Source organism: Vicia villosa, linkage group LG6 (genome assembly GCF_029867415.1).
Source record: "Vicia villosa cultivar HV-30 ecotype Madison, WI linkage group LG6, Vvil1.0, whole genome shotgun sequence".
NCBI classification, from domain to species: Eukaryota; Viridiplantae; Streptophyta; class Magnoliopsida; order Fabales; family Fabaceae; genus Vicia; species Vicia villosa.
The window spans coordinates 72,786,554-72,799,529 of record NC_081185.1 but is presented as its reverse complement, the minus strand read 5'-3'; the positions used below and the strand labels follow the sequence as shown (position 1 = coordinate 72,799,529).

General features: G+C 34.7%; 1 protein-coding gene across 1 annotated transcript; it reads right to left on the bottom strand.

The window, feature by feature from the left end:
* Positions 1-497: 497 nt before the first annotated feature.
* LOC131613864 (26S rRNA (cytosine-C(5))-methyltransferase NOP2B-like) lies at positions 498-1,163 on the bottom strand. The gene has a single exon (XM_058885502.1). It carries the CDS (start codon positions 1,161-1,163, stop codon positions 498-500), a length of 666 nt encoding a protein of 221 aa, XP_058741485.1.
* Positions 1,164-12,976: the final 11,813 nt, after the last annotated feature.

Here is a 12,976-nt window from a genome sequence, read left to right as displayed (position 1 = left end):
TTCATTGTTGTTGTGATAAAGAACATATTATGGTTAGTTAATTCACACCACGATGATTGCAATCAGCATCGCAACACATGTATCGGCTGAAATCGCAAAAACCTTTATATGACTACAAAACGACTGTTATTCAAAACCTTGATCACACCACCGTGGCCAAACTAATCCTCAAACAAACAAATACTAATGCAGAGAAACCTTAATCATGACTCAGTTTCAGTCACTCTTACTGTTAGGATGCAAATTCAAGAACCCTAACAAAGCTAATAAAAGCTCTAAAACTACAAGACAAATAAAAATAAGCTAAGAAAACAGAGATAAAAATATAACTTTGATTTCATTCCTCATTTTGTCATCTCTCAATGAGTACATATATAATAGTAGTAGAGGATAATAACTAAAGGCCCAATAACTAATTAAAGCCCACCTCAATAATATTTTAAGGTCCTAAGAACATTTTAAAAAGCATTACAACTTAAATAACAATAATGTAAATTCTACTTATAATTAATCATAATCCTTACTCTATCATTATCAACCCCTTCAAAAACAACCTTGTCCTCAAGATTGTAAAAAGAACCATAATTGAGACCCATAACCTTTGGAGGCTCCTTCCTGTCATAGTTGCATGCTACAGTATTTGATACACCCATCTGATGCAAATTTGCAATAAGATATTTCAGTCGTGGCACCTTTATTTCATCTGCAAAAATTAATCCAGAATTTTTCATTAGAGCAACAATGTAAGTTGTTTTACCACCAGGAGCAGCCGCCATATCAACACTTTGTTCCTTTTCTTGAGGAGCCAAGGTCATCACAGGTAGAAAAGAACTAGCACTTTGAAGCATGTAAAAACCAGCCATGAACTCTTGAGTGGCACCCATTGGTCCTTGAGAATCAAACACTACAAGTCTAAATTTTGACCATTTTCTAAGGGGATCCAAACTTGCTCCTCTATTAATCAAGACATCTGCCAAATCCCTTATGCGGGTCTTTAAAGTGTTTGTCCTCAGACATATAGGGAGAGGCTTCTCAAAAGCTTCAATAAACTCCACCAGTTCAACAACCGGAAACATCTCCATTAAAGCACCGATTAGAAACTCGTTGTAGCCATAGTACGAACGTATATCATTCTCAAGTTGTTGAACATACTCCTTCCTCATCGACTAATCTTCCCTCAAGGCCTTAAAATTGGAAAGAACACAAATAATCTCTTTAATAGCATTTCGAATATCAACTAGACCACCAACATTTTCCCATCCAAAACGATCATCATCAGATACAAACTTTGTGATGTCACGCATTGAAACTGGAAGAAAATCATGCATCGCCTGAGAGAAATTCTCCTGTAGTAAAGTAGGACATTCAAGCTCATAAATGGCATTAGATGGCCAAAAATGGTGAACAACAGCATGGACAGTTCTGTCAATTAACATTTCCAGATCATAGCCATCATAATCATCACATTTTACAGCCACGCCAACTAGGATATCAACTAGGACGTCAATTGATATTAGTATTACAATTACTTCATGATCAGCTAGTTGTCTAGAAATTTCAAATCCAATTCCTCTATTTTCACCAGTAACCACAACAATTGTTTCCTTAAACCACCATCTTACTTGTGTTGTCTTTCTCAATATGGGTGACCTTGAGCAACCTCTAACAGTGATGTACAACATAACTTTGGAGCAATTAGGATTAGCTTCAACATAAGAGAACAGAAGAAAGTCCTCAATGGTCCTATAGGTTGAATTGGTAATGTTCAACGTGTCTTCCGTCAATTTCGCGTCATATCTCACACGACAATGTCGCAGATGGTGTGGTCCAGGGTAAAAAACCAGAAATAATGCTAGTAGCAGATTTGCAAAAATCAGAACAAGCTTCTTAAGCTCAAACCCCATGAGATGCATTTAATTAGACTTGATGAAAATGATATTTGCAAATAATATTAAAGCCCAATAACCATACTAATAATATAAGTTCTATTATGGATATGCTTATGGAGCAGACTCATCATATGTCAACTTTTGATTCTTAGAGTGAGAAGCATGTGATGTATACTGATACTAGGGTTGATAAACAAGGGAGGAAGATTTCTATTAAAGTTGTTCCTATGTCGCTGGTGTTGGAAGAGTAATTATAAGTCTTATTTGTGTAATATTATGGATGCATCGGGTCATGTTAATTTTTTGGATGAAATAACTGTGCTTTGAGGCTTGCTGATTGTGCGGTTTTGGTTCTTGATGCTGGTGAAGGTGTTATGGTAAACACTGAGAGGGCAATACGTCATGCGATTCAGGAGTGATTGCCTATTGTTGTTGTAATGAATAAGGTTGACAGGCTCATAACTGAACTTAAACTGCCTCCAAAAGATGCTTACCATAAATTGAGGCATACTTTGGAAGTCATTAATAACCATATATCTGCTGCCTCCTCAGTTGCCGGTGATGTCCATGTTATAGATCCTGTTATAGGAAATGTTTGTTTCGCAAGTGGCACTGATGGATGGTCATTTACGTTACAATCATTTGCTAAACTGTATGGGAAGCTACATGGAGTTCCCTTGGAAGCTAATAAATTTGCTTCATGCCTTTGAGGTGACTACTATTATAATCTCGATACTAGAGCATTCAAAAAGAAACCTCTTGTGGGTGGTGGAGAACGATCTTTCGTCGAGTTTGTGTTGCAGCCACTTTACAAAATATATAGCCATGATTTAGATACAAATTTGGTGATGAAGATCCAACATGAGTGTAATAAGGTGTAAAAATTTCCCATGGAAAATATGGAAATGAGAGATTGATAGGAGATGTAAGAGAGGGGTTTGTGGGATAGGTTTGATATTGATGAAGAGAGAGGTTTGTGGGATAGATTTGATATTGATGAAATGGAGGTGTGAAGTTGGAATACTCCATGGGAGAGATTGAGTGCAAGAATGAAAACACCAATTGTTAGGATGCAAATTCAAGAACCCTAACAAAGCTAATAAAAGCTCTAAAACTACAAGACAAATAAAACTAGGCTAGAAATCAGAGATAAAAAGATAACTTTGATTTCATTCCTCATTTTGTCATCTCTCAATGAGTACATATATAATAGTAGTAGAGGATAATAACTAAAGGCCCAATAACTAATTAAAGTCCACCTCAATAATATTTTAAGGTCCTAAAAACATTCTAAAAAGCATTACAACTTAAATAACAATAATGTAAATTCTACTTATAATTAATCATATTCCTTACTCTATCACTTACACCCTTTGAAAACATCATTCAAATCATTAATCCAATTTAATCATGGAATGAAAATATGAACTACCCCTATTAAAACAAAAACATGATAAAACTAATTTCTAGATTAAGAAAAAGAAAAAACAAATATTTTGAAAATAAAAGTTGATATCCTATTTTGCATAATGAAACCAAACCACCCACATAACCAAAAACATTCAATGGAAAACAAAAATCACACACATAAACCAAAGACTTTCTCATTTATATTGAAGTCAACTCCATCAACCTACCACCTTTTTTGGAAAAGGGTAACAACAAAAGAAAAGACAAACCCATATTGACCACATAAATCAAACACTCACACCCATTATAAAAAAAATGTGTTGAAATTAAATTTCATGAATTATCCATTTATTGTATCCTCCTAGTTTGATAATATACTTTCTGGTTTTATATTGCTCCAAATGACGTGGGGTCTACTTCTAATTCATGGCTTAAGAATCTAGGCGATCCAACAAGTGACCTAGAAAATTAAAACAAAAATGTAAATGTAAATGGAAATGGAAATGGATCAATGTAATTATGATAAACCAAAAATCTAACTATGTAATATACATAATGAAGTATGGTATTTTCATAAGTTTTACGAAAATAAGTTAATAAGTGTCATGAAAAATAAATTGAAAACTACGTAAAATTAACACTATCAAAACCTGGGTGAAGGATGAATAACTAGAAATCATGATGGCATATTCAATTATTAATTATTAAAATTAAGGTGGTGTGATGTTGGCCTAATCCTTAAATTAAAACCATTTTTACTAGAGCTTAAATGATTATGGTCCATAAATAATTAATTCTAAAAAGTTACTTGCTTTTTAATTAATTATGATGTTTGTATAGTTAATTACGAGGATTATGCCAACATTTGACCGCACCTAGATAATTTTATGGTGTCATATCTTTAACCATATATCTTTAAATTATGTTATTTACTTTACTGTTATATTTTCTTTCCGCTGCTTTTATCTCAGATTTTTTTGGATACTAAAAAAAAAAATTAGTATTAAATTTTTTAAATTAATCACGATTTTTGAATACCACAATTCACTCTCCCCATCCCCTATTATGCTTGTAGTCACTTGTCCAATAAAGCATAATTTCATATAGACCTACGCCTCATGTTGATTATATCATTTTGCAACAAGTATTATTTTGTTTCTTGAAATAATAGGGTTAAGTATGTTTGTAGTCCCTATAAAATTACCAAAAATAACTTTTAGTCCCTATAAAAAAATACGGACTTTTAGTCCCTATAAAATTACTTTTGCACGCAGTTTTAGTCCCTCTACATGGAGTAAAACTGAGTGCAAAAGTAATTTTATAGAGACTAAAAGTCAATATTTTTTATTAGGACTAAAAACCAAAATTGAGATATTTATAGGGACCAAAAAGACAAAACAACCTTCGAGGATCAAGAAGCAAAGAAGATCATTCTGAAACATCTGTCAAAGGAAGATCAAGCAGAGAAGTTACGTGCTACAAATGCAAGAATCCAGGGCACTACAGAAATGAATGTCCAAAGCTTAAGAAAGAAAGCACTAGAAAGGAAAACTTCAGAAAAGAAAGCTTCAAGGGCCAGAAGAAAGGTCTTGCGGCAACATGGGATTATTCTGATTCTGATGAGGAGCATGCTAACATAGCATTCATGGCCACAACGTCAGAGGAATATTCATCAGAAAATGAGTTTGACTTAGAAAATGTATTTTTTTGAACTTTCTCGTGCTGAATTAGACCTAACTCTATCTGAATCTTTGAAAAAATACCAGAAGCTTCAACAAAAATTCAAGAACCTCAAAAAGGTTCATGAATATGGAATTGAAGAGTGTGGAAAGCTAAAGAAAGAAGTTTCTGAACAGAAAGGAAATGTTCTCGTTTTAGAAAATCAAAATGAGTTTTTAAATAAAAAATGTTCAAAGTTTGAAGAAGTTCTTTCTAAAGCCCCTCCATCATATGATACTATCATATATAAATATGATAAAGAATTTCAGAATTTCTTAAACAAAAATAGAGATAGAAGCAGGATGGCTTCAATGATCTATGGTTATAGTTGAAATGAAAAAAGAGGAATTGGTTATGATCCTTATGATAATAATCAGGAATCATCTAAAAAGAACTAACCTTGTTCTCCTTTCTCTTATCTATATCCTGAAGCGCACACACACACACACACAATATTATTGATGCACAAGAAGCCAACGTTGTTAGAAATTGTGGGAAAACTAATTTGAAAGGACACAAAAGATTATGGATACCAAGAGATAAAATAGTTTATGTTGAAGATATCCTGTGTAGCAAAGTCAAGACACTAATCATAGTACATGGACTCTGGATGCTCACGTCACATGATTGGAAGAAAGCATATGTTCCAAAATCCGGAACTTAAAGATGCTGGCTAATTAGGTTTTGGAAGAAATTAGAAAGGAAGAATCAGAGGATCTGGAACAATTTGTAATGGATCTCTTCCTTCTATTTCTAATGTACTTTATGTTGAAGGACTAATGCATAATTTATAATCCATAAGTCAAGTAAGTGATAATGGTTATGAAATTATATTTAATCAAAAATTATGCAAGGCTGTTAGTCAAAAGGATGGCACAGTTCTATTCACTAGGAAGAGGAAAAACAACATTTATAAAATTAAGCTTTCTGACCTTAAAGTTCAAAATGTAAAATGCTTAATGTCTGTATATGAAGAGCAATGGGTGTGGCATAGATGCTTGGATCATATTAGCATGAGAAGAATATCTCAGCTAAACAAACTTGAGTTAGTTAGAGGCTTACCTAAATTGAAGTTCTCTTCATACGCTCTTTATGAAGCATGTTAGAAAGGAAATTTTTCTAAAACATCTTTCAAATCCAAAAGTGGTGTTTCCACCTCCATACCGTTGGAAATTCTACACATTGACTTGTTCAGTCCAGTAAAAACAGCATCTGTCAATGGCAAGAAGTATGAACTTGTCATAGTTGATGACTATAGTCGATGGACATGGGTGATATTCCTAAAGCATAAGGACGAGTCACATTATGCATTCACTAGTTTCTGTCCCAAAGTGCAAAATGAATTTGATTCTAAGATTGTTAGAGTCAGAAGTGATCATGGTGGAGAATTCAAAAACCAACAGTTTGAAGAGATTTTTGACTCCAATGGCATATCTCATGATTTCCGCTGTCCTAGAACTCCTAAAAAAAATGGTGTTGTAGAAAGGTAGAATAGGAAATTGCAAGAAATGGCTAGAACCATAATCAATGAAACAAACATGGCTAAGCATTTCTAAGCTGAAGCTGTAAATACATCATGTAATATTCAGAATAGAATCTCTGTAAGACCTATTTTTGAAAAGACTCCTTATGAATTATGCAAGGGAAGAAAACCAAACATTTCATATTTTCATCCGTTTGGATGTTCTTGTATTAATTTGAACACCCAAAGATTATCTTAACAAGTTTAATTTTAAGGAAAAAGATATATCATGTTAGGATACTCATAATGTTATAAAGGCTACAGAGTATACAGTACAAAAACATGTATTGTTTAAGAATCAATTCATGTTAGGTTTTATGATAAGCTTGACTTAGAAAAGTCAAAGCTGCTTGAAAGATTTGAAGATCTAGAGATTACACTTGAAGGATCTAGACAAAAGATCAAGGACTCTAAAGAAAATGTTCCGGATAAAGATGATATATCAGATCCCTCTGGAGTTTCATCCGTTCAGAAGAGACCAAGACAAAGGAAAACAGTATCTGAAGAACTGATTCTAGGAGATAAAATTGAACCTGTCAGAACTAGATCCATGATTAAACAATCTGAAGAAAATATTCTAGAACTGGTGTCTCTAATAGAACCAAATTCATATGAAGAAGCACTTCAAGATAATGAATGGATCTTGGCTATGCAAGAAGAGCTAAATCAGTTTTCCAAAATGATATTTGGGACTTGGTTCCTAAACCCAAGGGAACTTATGTTATTGGAACAAAGTGGGTATTCAGAAACAAGCTAAATGAGAAAGGTGAAGTTGTTAGAAACAAGGCATGATTGGTTGCACAAGGTTATAGTCAACAAGAAGGGATTGATTACAATGAAACCTTTTCTCTATTTGCTAGGTAGAATCTATTTGTCTTTTAATATCATTTGATGTTAACCATATTATTATCTTATATCAAATAGTAACACCCCATATTTTTCATTTTAATTTAATAGAGATTTAAATTAAATAATTTGAACTATGTGGGATTTTAATTGAAGCATTGAAAAATTATAAAGAAAAGTGTTATTGGGCTTGTGGTGTAGTTAGTAGATGGTGTTAGAATAAGAAATGTTCTGATCAATATTCTTAGTTTTGATGATAACATTATGTATGAATTTTGTATAACACAATGTGGTACTCTAATCCTTTACATTTTCCATTTCAGGAAATATTTGAAGAGTATGCACAAATCAGCGCTCAGAAGCACTGACTCAGAAAGTTCTGGATGGCTTCATCAGAACATGCTCTGGCAAGACATCAGAAGATGGTCATGCAGAATCAGAACTAGAAAGCATCATAAGAATGGACGTCAGAAGTACAAGCTCTGAAGTTCTGATGGTATCACGCTCAAAGCTCTTCAAAGTCAGAAGACAGAAGATGCTCTGCACCAAAGTCGATGACTCTGATATTCAAACGTTGTTATCTACAAATCTGAGTCCAGAAGAAAGTACAAGATGAAAGGCTGTAACGTCAAATATCTGAATGACAAAAGGAACGTTAGAAGCTACAAAAGGCAAAGTCAGTAAAAGCAGCAAAAGCAAGGCTCGAGGTAGTTGACAAAAGTGTGAAACATTAAATGCAGCATTGTACTATTCACACAAAGCATTAAATGCATCCCAATGGTCATTTCCTCTCAAGCGCCTATATATAGAAGTTCTGATCAGAAGCTGAATACAACACTTGCGCAAAACTTACAAAAACGCTGTCAAATTCAAAAGCTAAATACCTTCATCTTCAACCTCACAAACTCTTTGTAATATTTAGTGAGTGTTAAGTTTAGAACTGAAGAGAAATATCACAGTTGTGATTACAGCTTTATTAGAAGCATTCAAACTCTTGTAAACTTTATTTTTACATTGATTGTAAAAGGATTCCTAGAGTGATCAAGTTGTGATTTGTAGACTCTAAAAGACTAAGGGTATCTAAGTGGAAAACCATTGTAATCAGTTGGATTAGTGGATTAATTCCTCAGTAGAGGTAAATCACCTTGTCAGGGGTGGACTGGAGTAGTTTGGTTAACAACGAACCAGGATAAAAATAATCGTGTTCATTGTTTTTATCTTCCAAGTTTTTTGAGTTACACTTATTCAATCCCCTCCCCATTTCTAAGTGTTTTTCACTCCTTCAGAGGGAAGGTGTTAAGTGGTATAGGCCCTACTAACTATTAATCTATTTTCATAAAAAAGGGGATTTTGTGAAAAGGAAAGAAAAATCCAAAAAGGAAGAAGAAGAGCGAAGTAGAGAGAAAGCAGAGAACGTGAAAATGCGAAAGAACGAGGAAGAGGAAGAACCGAGATCAACCTTCGAGGTAAGGGGGGACTCTTCCGATTAACCTCTATTATCGGGTTGTAGACGATAGGATTGAGATTGGTATGCTATTGATTCAATAGAGAAATATGTTCTAGGTTGGGGTTTTGACATTTAGGTTCAATTTTGTAGATTATGTGTAATTACATGTTTGTGATGATTGATGATGTTGGATGTGTTTGTTGATTTGTGATATAACATGTAATACTTGTAAATTGATGCTATTTTTCGTGTACGATCGTAATGATTCGTTGGGTTGTGTTTGGGAATTTAAGTTGCCGTCAAAAGTGGTTTTTTCTGCTGCAGGTTGTTGTAATCGGTTACGGTCGGGCTCGTAATCGGTTACGGTTGTGAAAAATGGGATTTTGGACTGGTTACGAATTCGTAACCGGTTACGGTCATGTAAAAATAATAACGAATAGAGTTACGTCAAGTGTAACCGGTTACGGTGTCCTCATAACCGGTAACACTGAAGCTGTTTTTGAAATTTTGTTTTTCGTAACCCGTTACGCTATTTTCGTAACCCGCTACGCTGTTGCATTTGTGAAAAATAATTATTTTCAAAAATTCATATCTTTTGAACTGTAAGTCCGTTTTGGGTGTCGTTTTAAGCATTGAGTCAATAAATTTATTTCCTATATATTTAAATAACTCAAAGAGCACTAGCTCATTTTTATTTTATAAATCCGGTATTTTCGAAATGGTGAATTGTAATGGATGTGTTATACGTGGTATTGTGATGATGTAAATCCCCTGTTGTTGTGTTGGTTTGATGTATTCAGTGGCGGAGCCAGGACCCTGGTCCAGGGGGTGCAAACTTCAGAACATTAATTAATATTAATAATTATAGTAATATATATTTAAATTAATTAATAATTATAGTAATATATATTTAAAAATTACATTATGTTAAAAAAATAACAATACCAAAGTCAATTCTAGTGTTGCATTAAAACAAACAATTACAAAGTCTAAACCAAACATTCCTAAACTTAATTAAAAGACCCACATGAAACACTTCAAATTTTAAAATTCAAGCTTAAAAGATCTAAATAACTCTTGTTTTTTACAAAAGAGGTAAACAAGTCTATTTTCACTTCTTATATACTGCAATGATCTTGAAATAAATATTCTTTTAGATTTAATGAGTTCTAAAAATTATAAAAACTAGTATTTACTAGCTACAAGTTTCAGTACTTCAGTGCTGACAACTGATAATTTGTTTCCTAGTTCCAACAATACAATATATGACATTGATTCAACTAGGAAAAAAATAGAAAAGAGGAAGAAACTATGAAAAAAGGGAAAAATAATTTCACAAAACCTAAAATTAGTTTTTAAAATTGATTATCTTAGTTGTTATTAGGCTGCAAAATCAATGTTGACAGCTTGAGTAGTTTATTTTTGGATGGAGAAAGGTGGAGGAAGAAAGAAGACGACTTTTGGCTTTTGAGATCTATTTCTTTCTTTGACAAATGCGTTAGAGAGAAGAAAGAATGACGAGGATGACGCTTGAGGACGAGTAGTGATGGTGGTGGTGCCGCCACAACCGCAATCAAGGGTGGAGGTTAGAGGAAGTTAAGAGTTTTAGTTCAGAAAGTTTAGGGTTAGAGAGAGATTTAGAGAGAAAATAAATGAATGAAAATAAATTTGAACTTGGTCTATGGGTGCAAAACTATTTTTTCAGGGGGTTCAAAATAAAATAAAATAGAGTTATTGGTGCAATATTTTAAAATCCAGGGGGTTCAATTGAACCCCCTCATTATACTCTCCCTCCGCCACTGGATGTACTTGGTACACGATTGTGGAATGTGTTATTGTCGTATGCACTGTGTGATGAGTTGAATTATGATAATGTTGTTTATATGATTGAAGTGGTGATTAGTATGTGATAGATGATGCATGCATTTCTTAATCCTATGGTGGCTGTATTCCGATGGAGGTGGATCAGCGGTCGCTAATTTCCATTGTGTGGAATTAGTGAGTAGAGGTAGCAGTATCCTTGATGATGGTGGATCGGTGAGATGGGTTAATCCCATGATTGGTACCACATGCATATATTTGCATTGCATTAGGTGTATGAATTATTATACCATGAATGGAAGGTTGTCCAATGTTATAATGTTGTGTGTTTGATCAACTGTTGTATTTTGTGGATATGTATATAGCCTGAATGTATTTGCAATTGGGTGAATATTATACTGTTGATGTTTTATCGTTTATGAACTGATAACATTATTTAATTGCGAATGAGACTCACCTTTACTGTTGATCATTTTTAGATTGAAGTGTAGCGGTGCTTGCTTTGGTGAGGATAGCTTGTAGGCCGTCTCGATAGTTTTAGAGTGGTTTCATGCTCTGGTCTTGTAACACTGGGGGACGTTCGCATTTAGAGTTGGATAATAACTCTTGTTTTGGTTTTGTTGTTGAATAATGTTGTTTATGCCTTTAGCGTGGTAGACGATGGTTTTAAATATTCAACTGATGAAGTTTCCCGCCGTGTTTTAAACATGTTTGTAATTGTTTATGTTCCTCAGAATAGCATGACAGGTGTTTTATTTTATAAGTAATTGTAACGCTCTTAATTGCATGTTTACTCTAAAAATATTATTTAATTTATCGGAGGTTTAGAAGGGTGTTACAATAGTGGTATCAGAGCATAGTCGGTCGTTGTGACCAGAGTCTTGTTGTCATTATTTCCCTTGTATACGACTAGTGTAAGAGTTGATACTTTTGTTCTAATGGAAATTGTTTTGTGAATTAGAAGAACAATGGCTGGAAGAGGTGGAAGAAACGACGATGCGATTGTTGAGGCTTTGGGCATGATTGCTGGTGTACTGGGAGTAATTGCCAATGGAGCTGGGATTGCTGCTGAAACATAATTGGACAATTTTTAGAGGAACAATCCTCCGTTGTTCAAAGGCACTCACGATCCCGAGGCACTCAGAAGTGGCTGAAGGAAATCGAAAGAATCTTTCAAGTGATTGAGTGTGCTGAAAATCTGAAGGTGAAAATCTGCTGGTGTAGCAATTACTTGGGCTTTATTCAGAAGAGAATTCCTGAGGAGGTACTTTCCTGAAGATGTTCGGGGAAAGAAAGAAATTGAGTTTTTGGAACTGAGGCAGGGTAATATAACTGTTCCTGAGTATGCTTCCAAGTTCGTGGAGCTGGCGAAGTACTACGTCCACTACAACAATGACAAGGCTAGTGAATTCTCGAAATGTGTTAAATTTGAGAATGGCCTCCGTGATGAGATCAAGTAAGGTATCAGATATCAGAGGATTCGTCGATTTGCCGACTTGGTGGATTGTAGCAGGATCTATGAAGAGGACAATCTTAAGCTCAAGTCGTCTCACTCTCGCGAGTTAGTTGACAAGAATGGGAAGAAGCCTATGGATAAGGGTAAGCCATATAGTAAAGGTAATCCAAAGTTGGCGGTTGGAAGAAACCTAGTAGAGGAGACTCTAGTGCTCCGGTCAGATGCTTTAAGTGCGGTGAACCTGGACATCGTATCCATGAATGCAAGAGTGAAGAGAAGAGGTGTTGCCGGTGTGGTAAGTCGGGTCATGTTGTTGCTGATTGTAAAGGAAAGACTGTGACTTGCTTTAACTGCGGAGAAGAAGGTCACATTAGTCCACAGTGTCCTAAGCCGAAGAAGAGTCAAGCTGGTGGTAAAGTTTTCACCTTATTTGGTTCCGAGACTACTGTTGAATGCAGTATAGGGCAAGCAACAAACAAGATTTGGAAATATCGATCCGGGAATTATCGTCCTCAGAGATGGAGAGATGCCATTCAACAGTTTCTACGGTTTCGAGCTTGGGTTTGAATGAGCAAAAAGTAAACAAAGATATAGACAGTAAAAGAATAAACACATTCTTAGAAGAGAAATAACTTATCAGGAATGTAAATATATCCACTCTTCACAAACATACACTTACCAACCCGTTATACTCAACCTACAATACTCATCTATGTCATCACATATCTCTCACATAAGCGTCCATGTCTGGAGCACAAACGAGATCATCTCACAACTAAGGTTATCTCTAACGCAAAGTCACGAGAACATCCGTATTCTCGCGTCGGCGATCTCTCGCGCGTCGCTCAAACACGAAAGCATTAAGT

Bases quoted from the DNA above. Each gene is read 5' to 3' on its own strand.
- LOC131613864 (XM_058885502.1), bottom strand. From the start codon at position 1,163: ATGAGGAAGGAGTATGTTCAACAACTTGAGAATGATATACGTTCGTAC.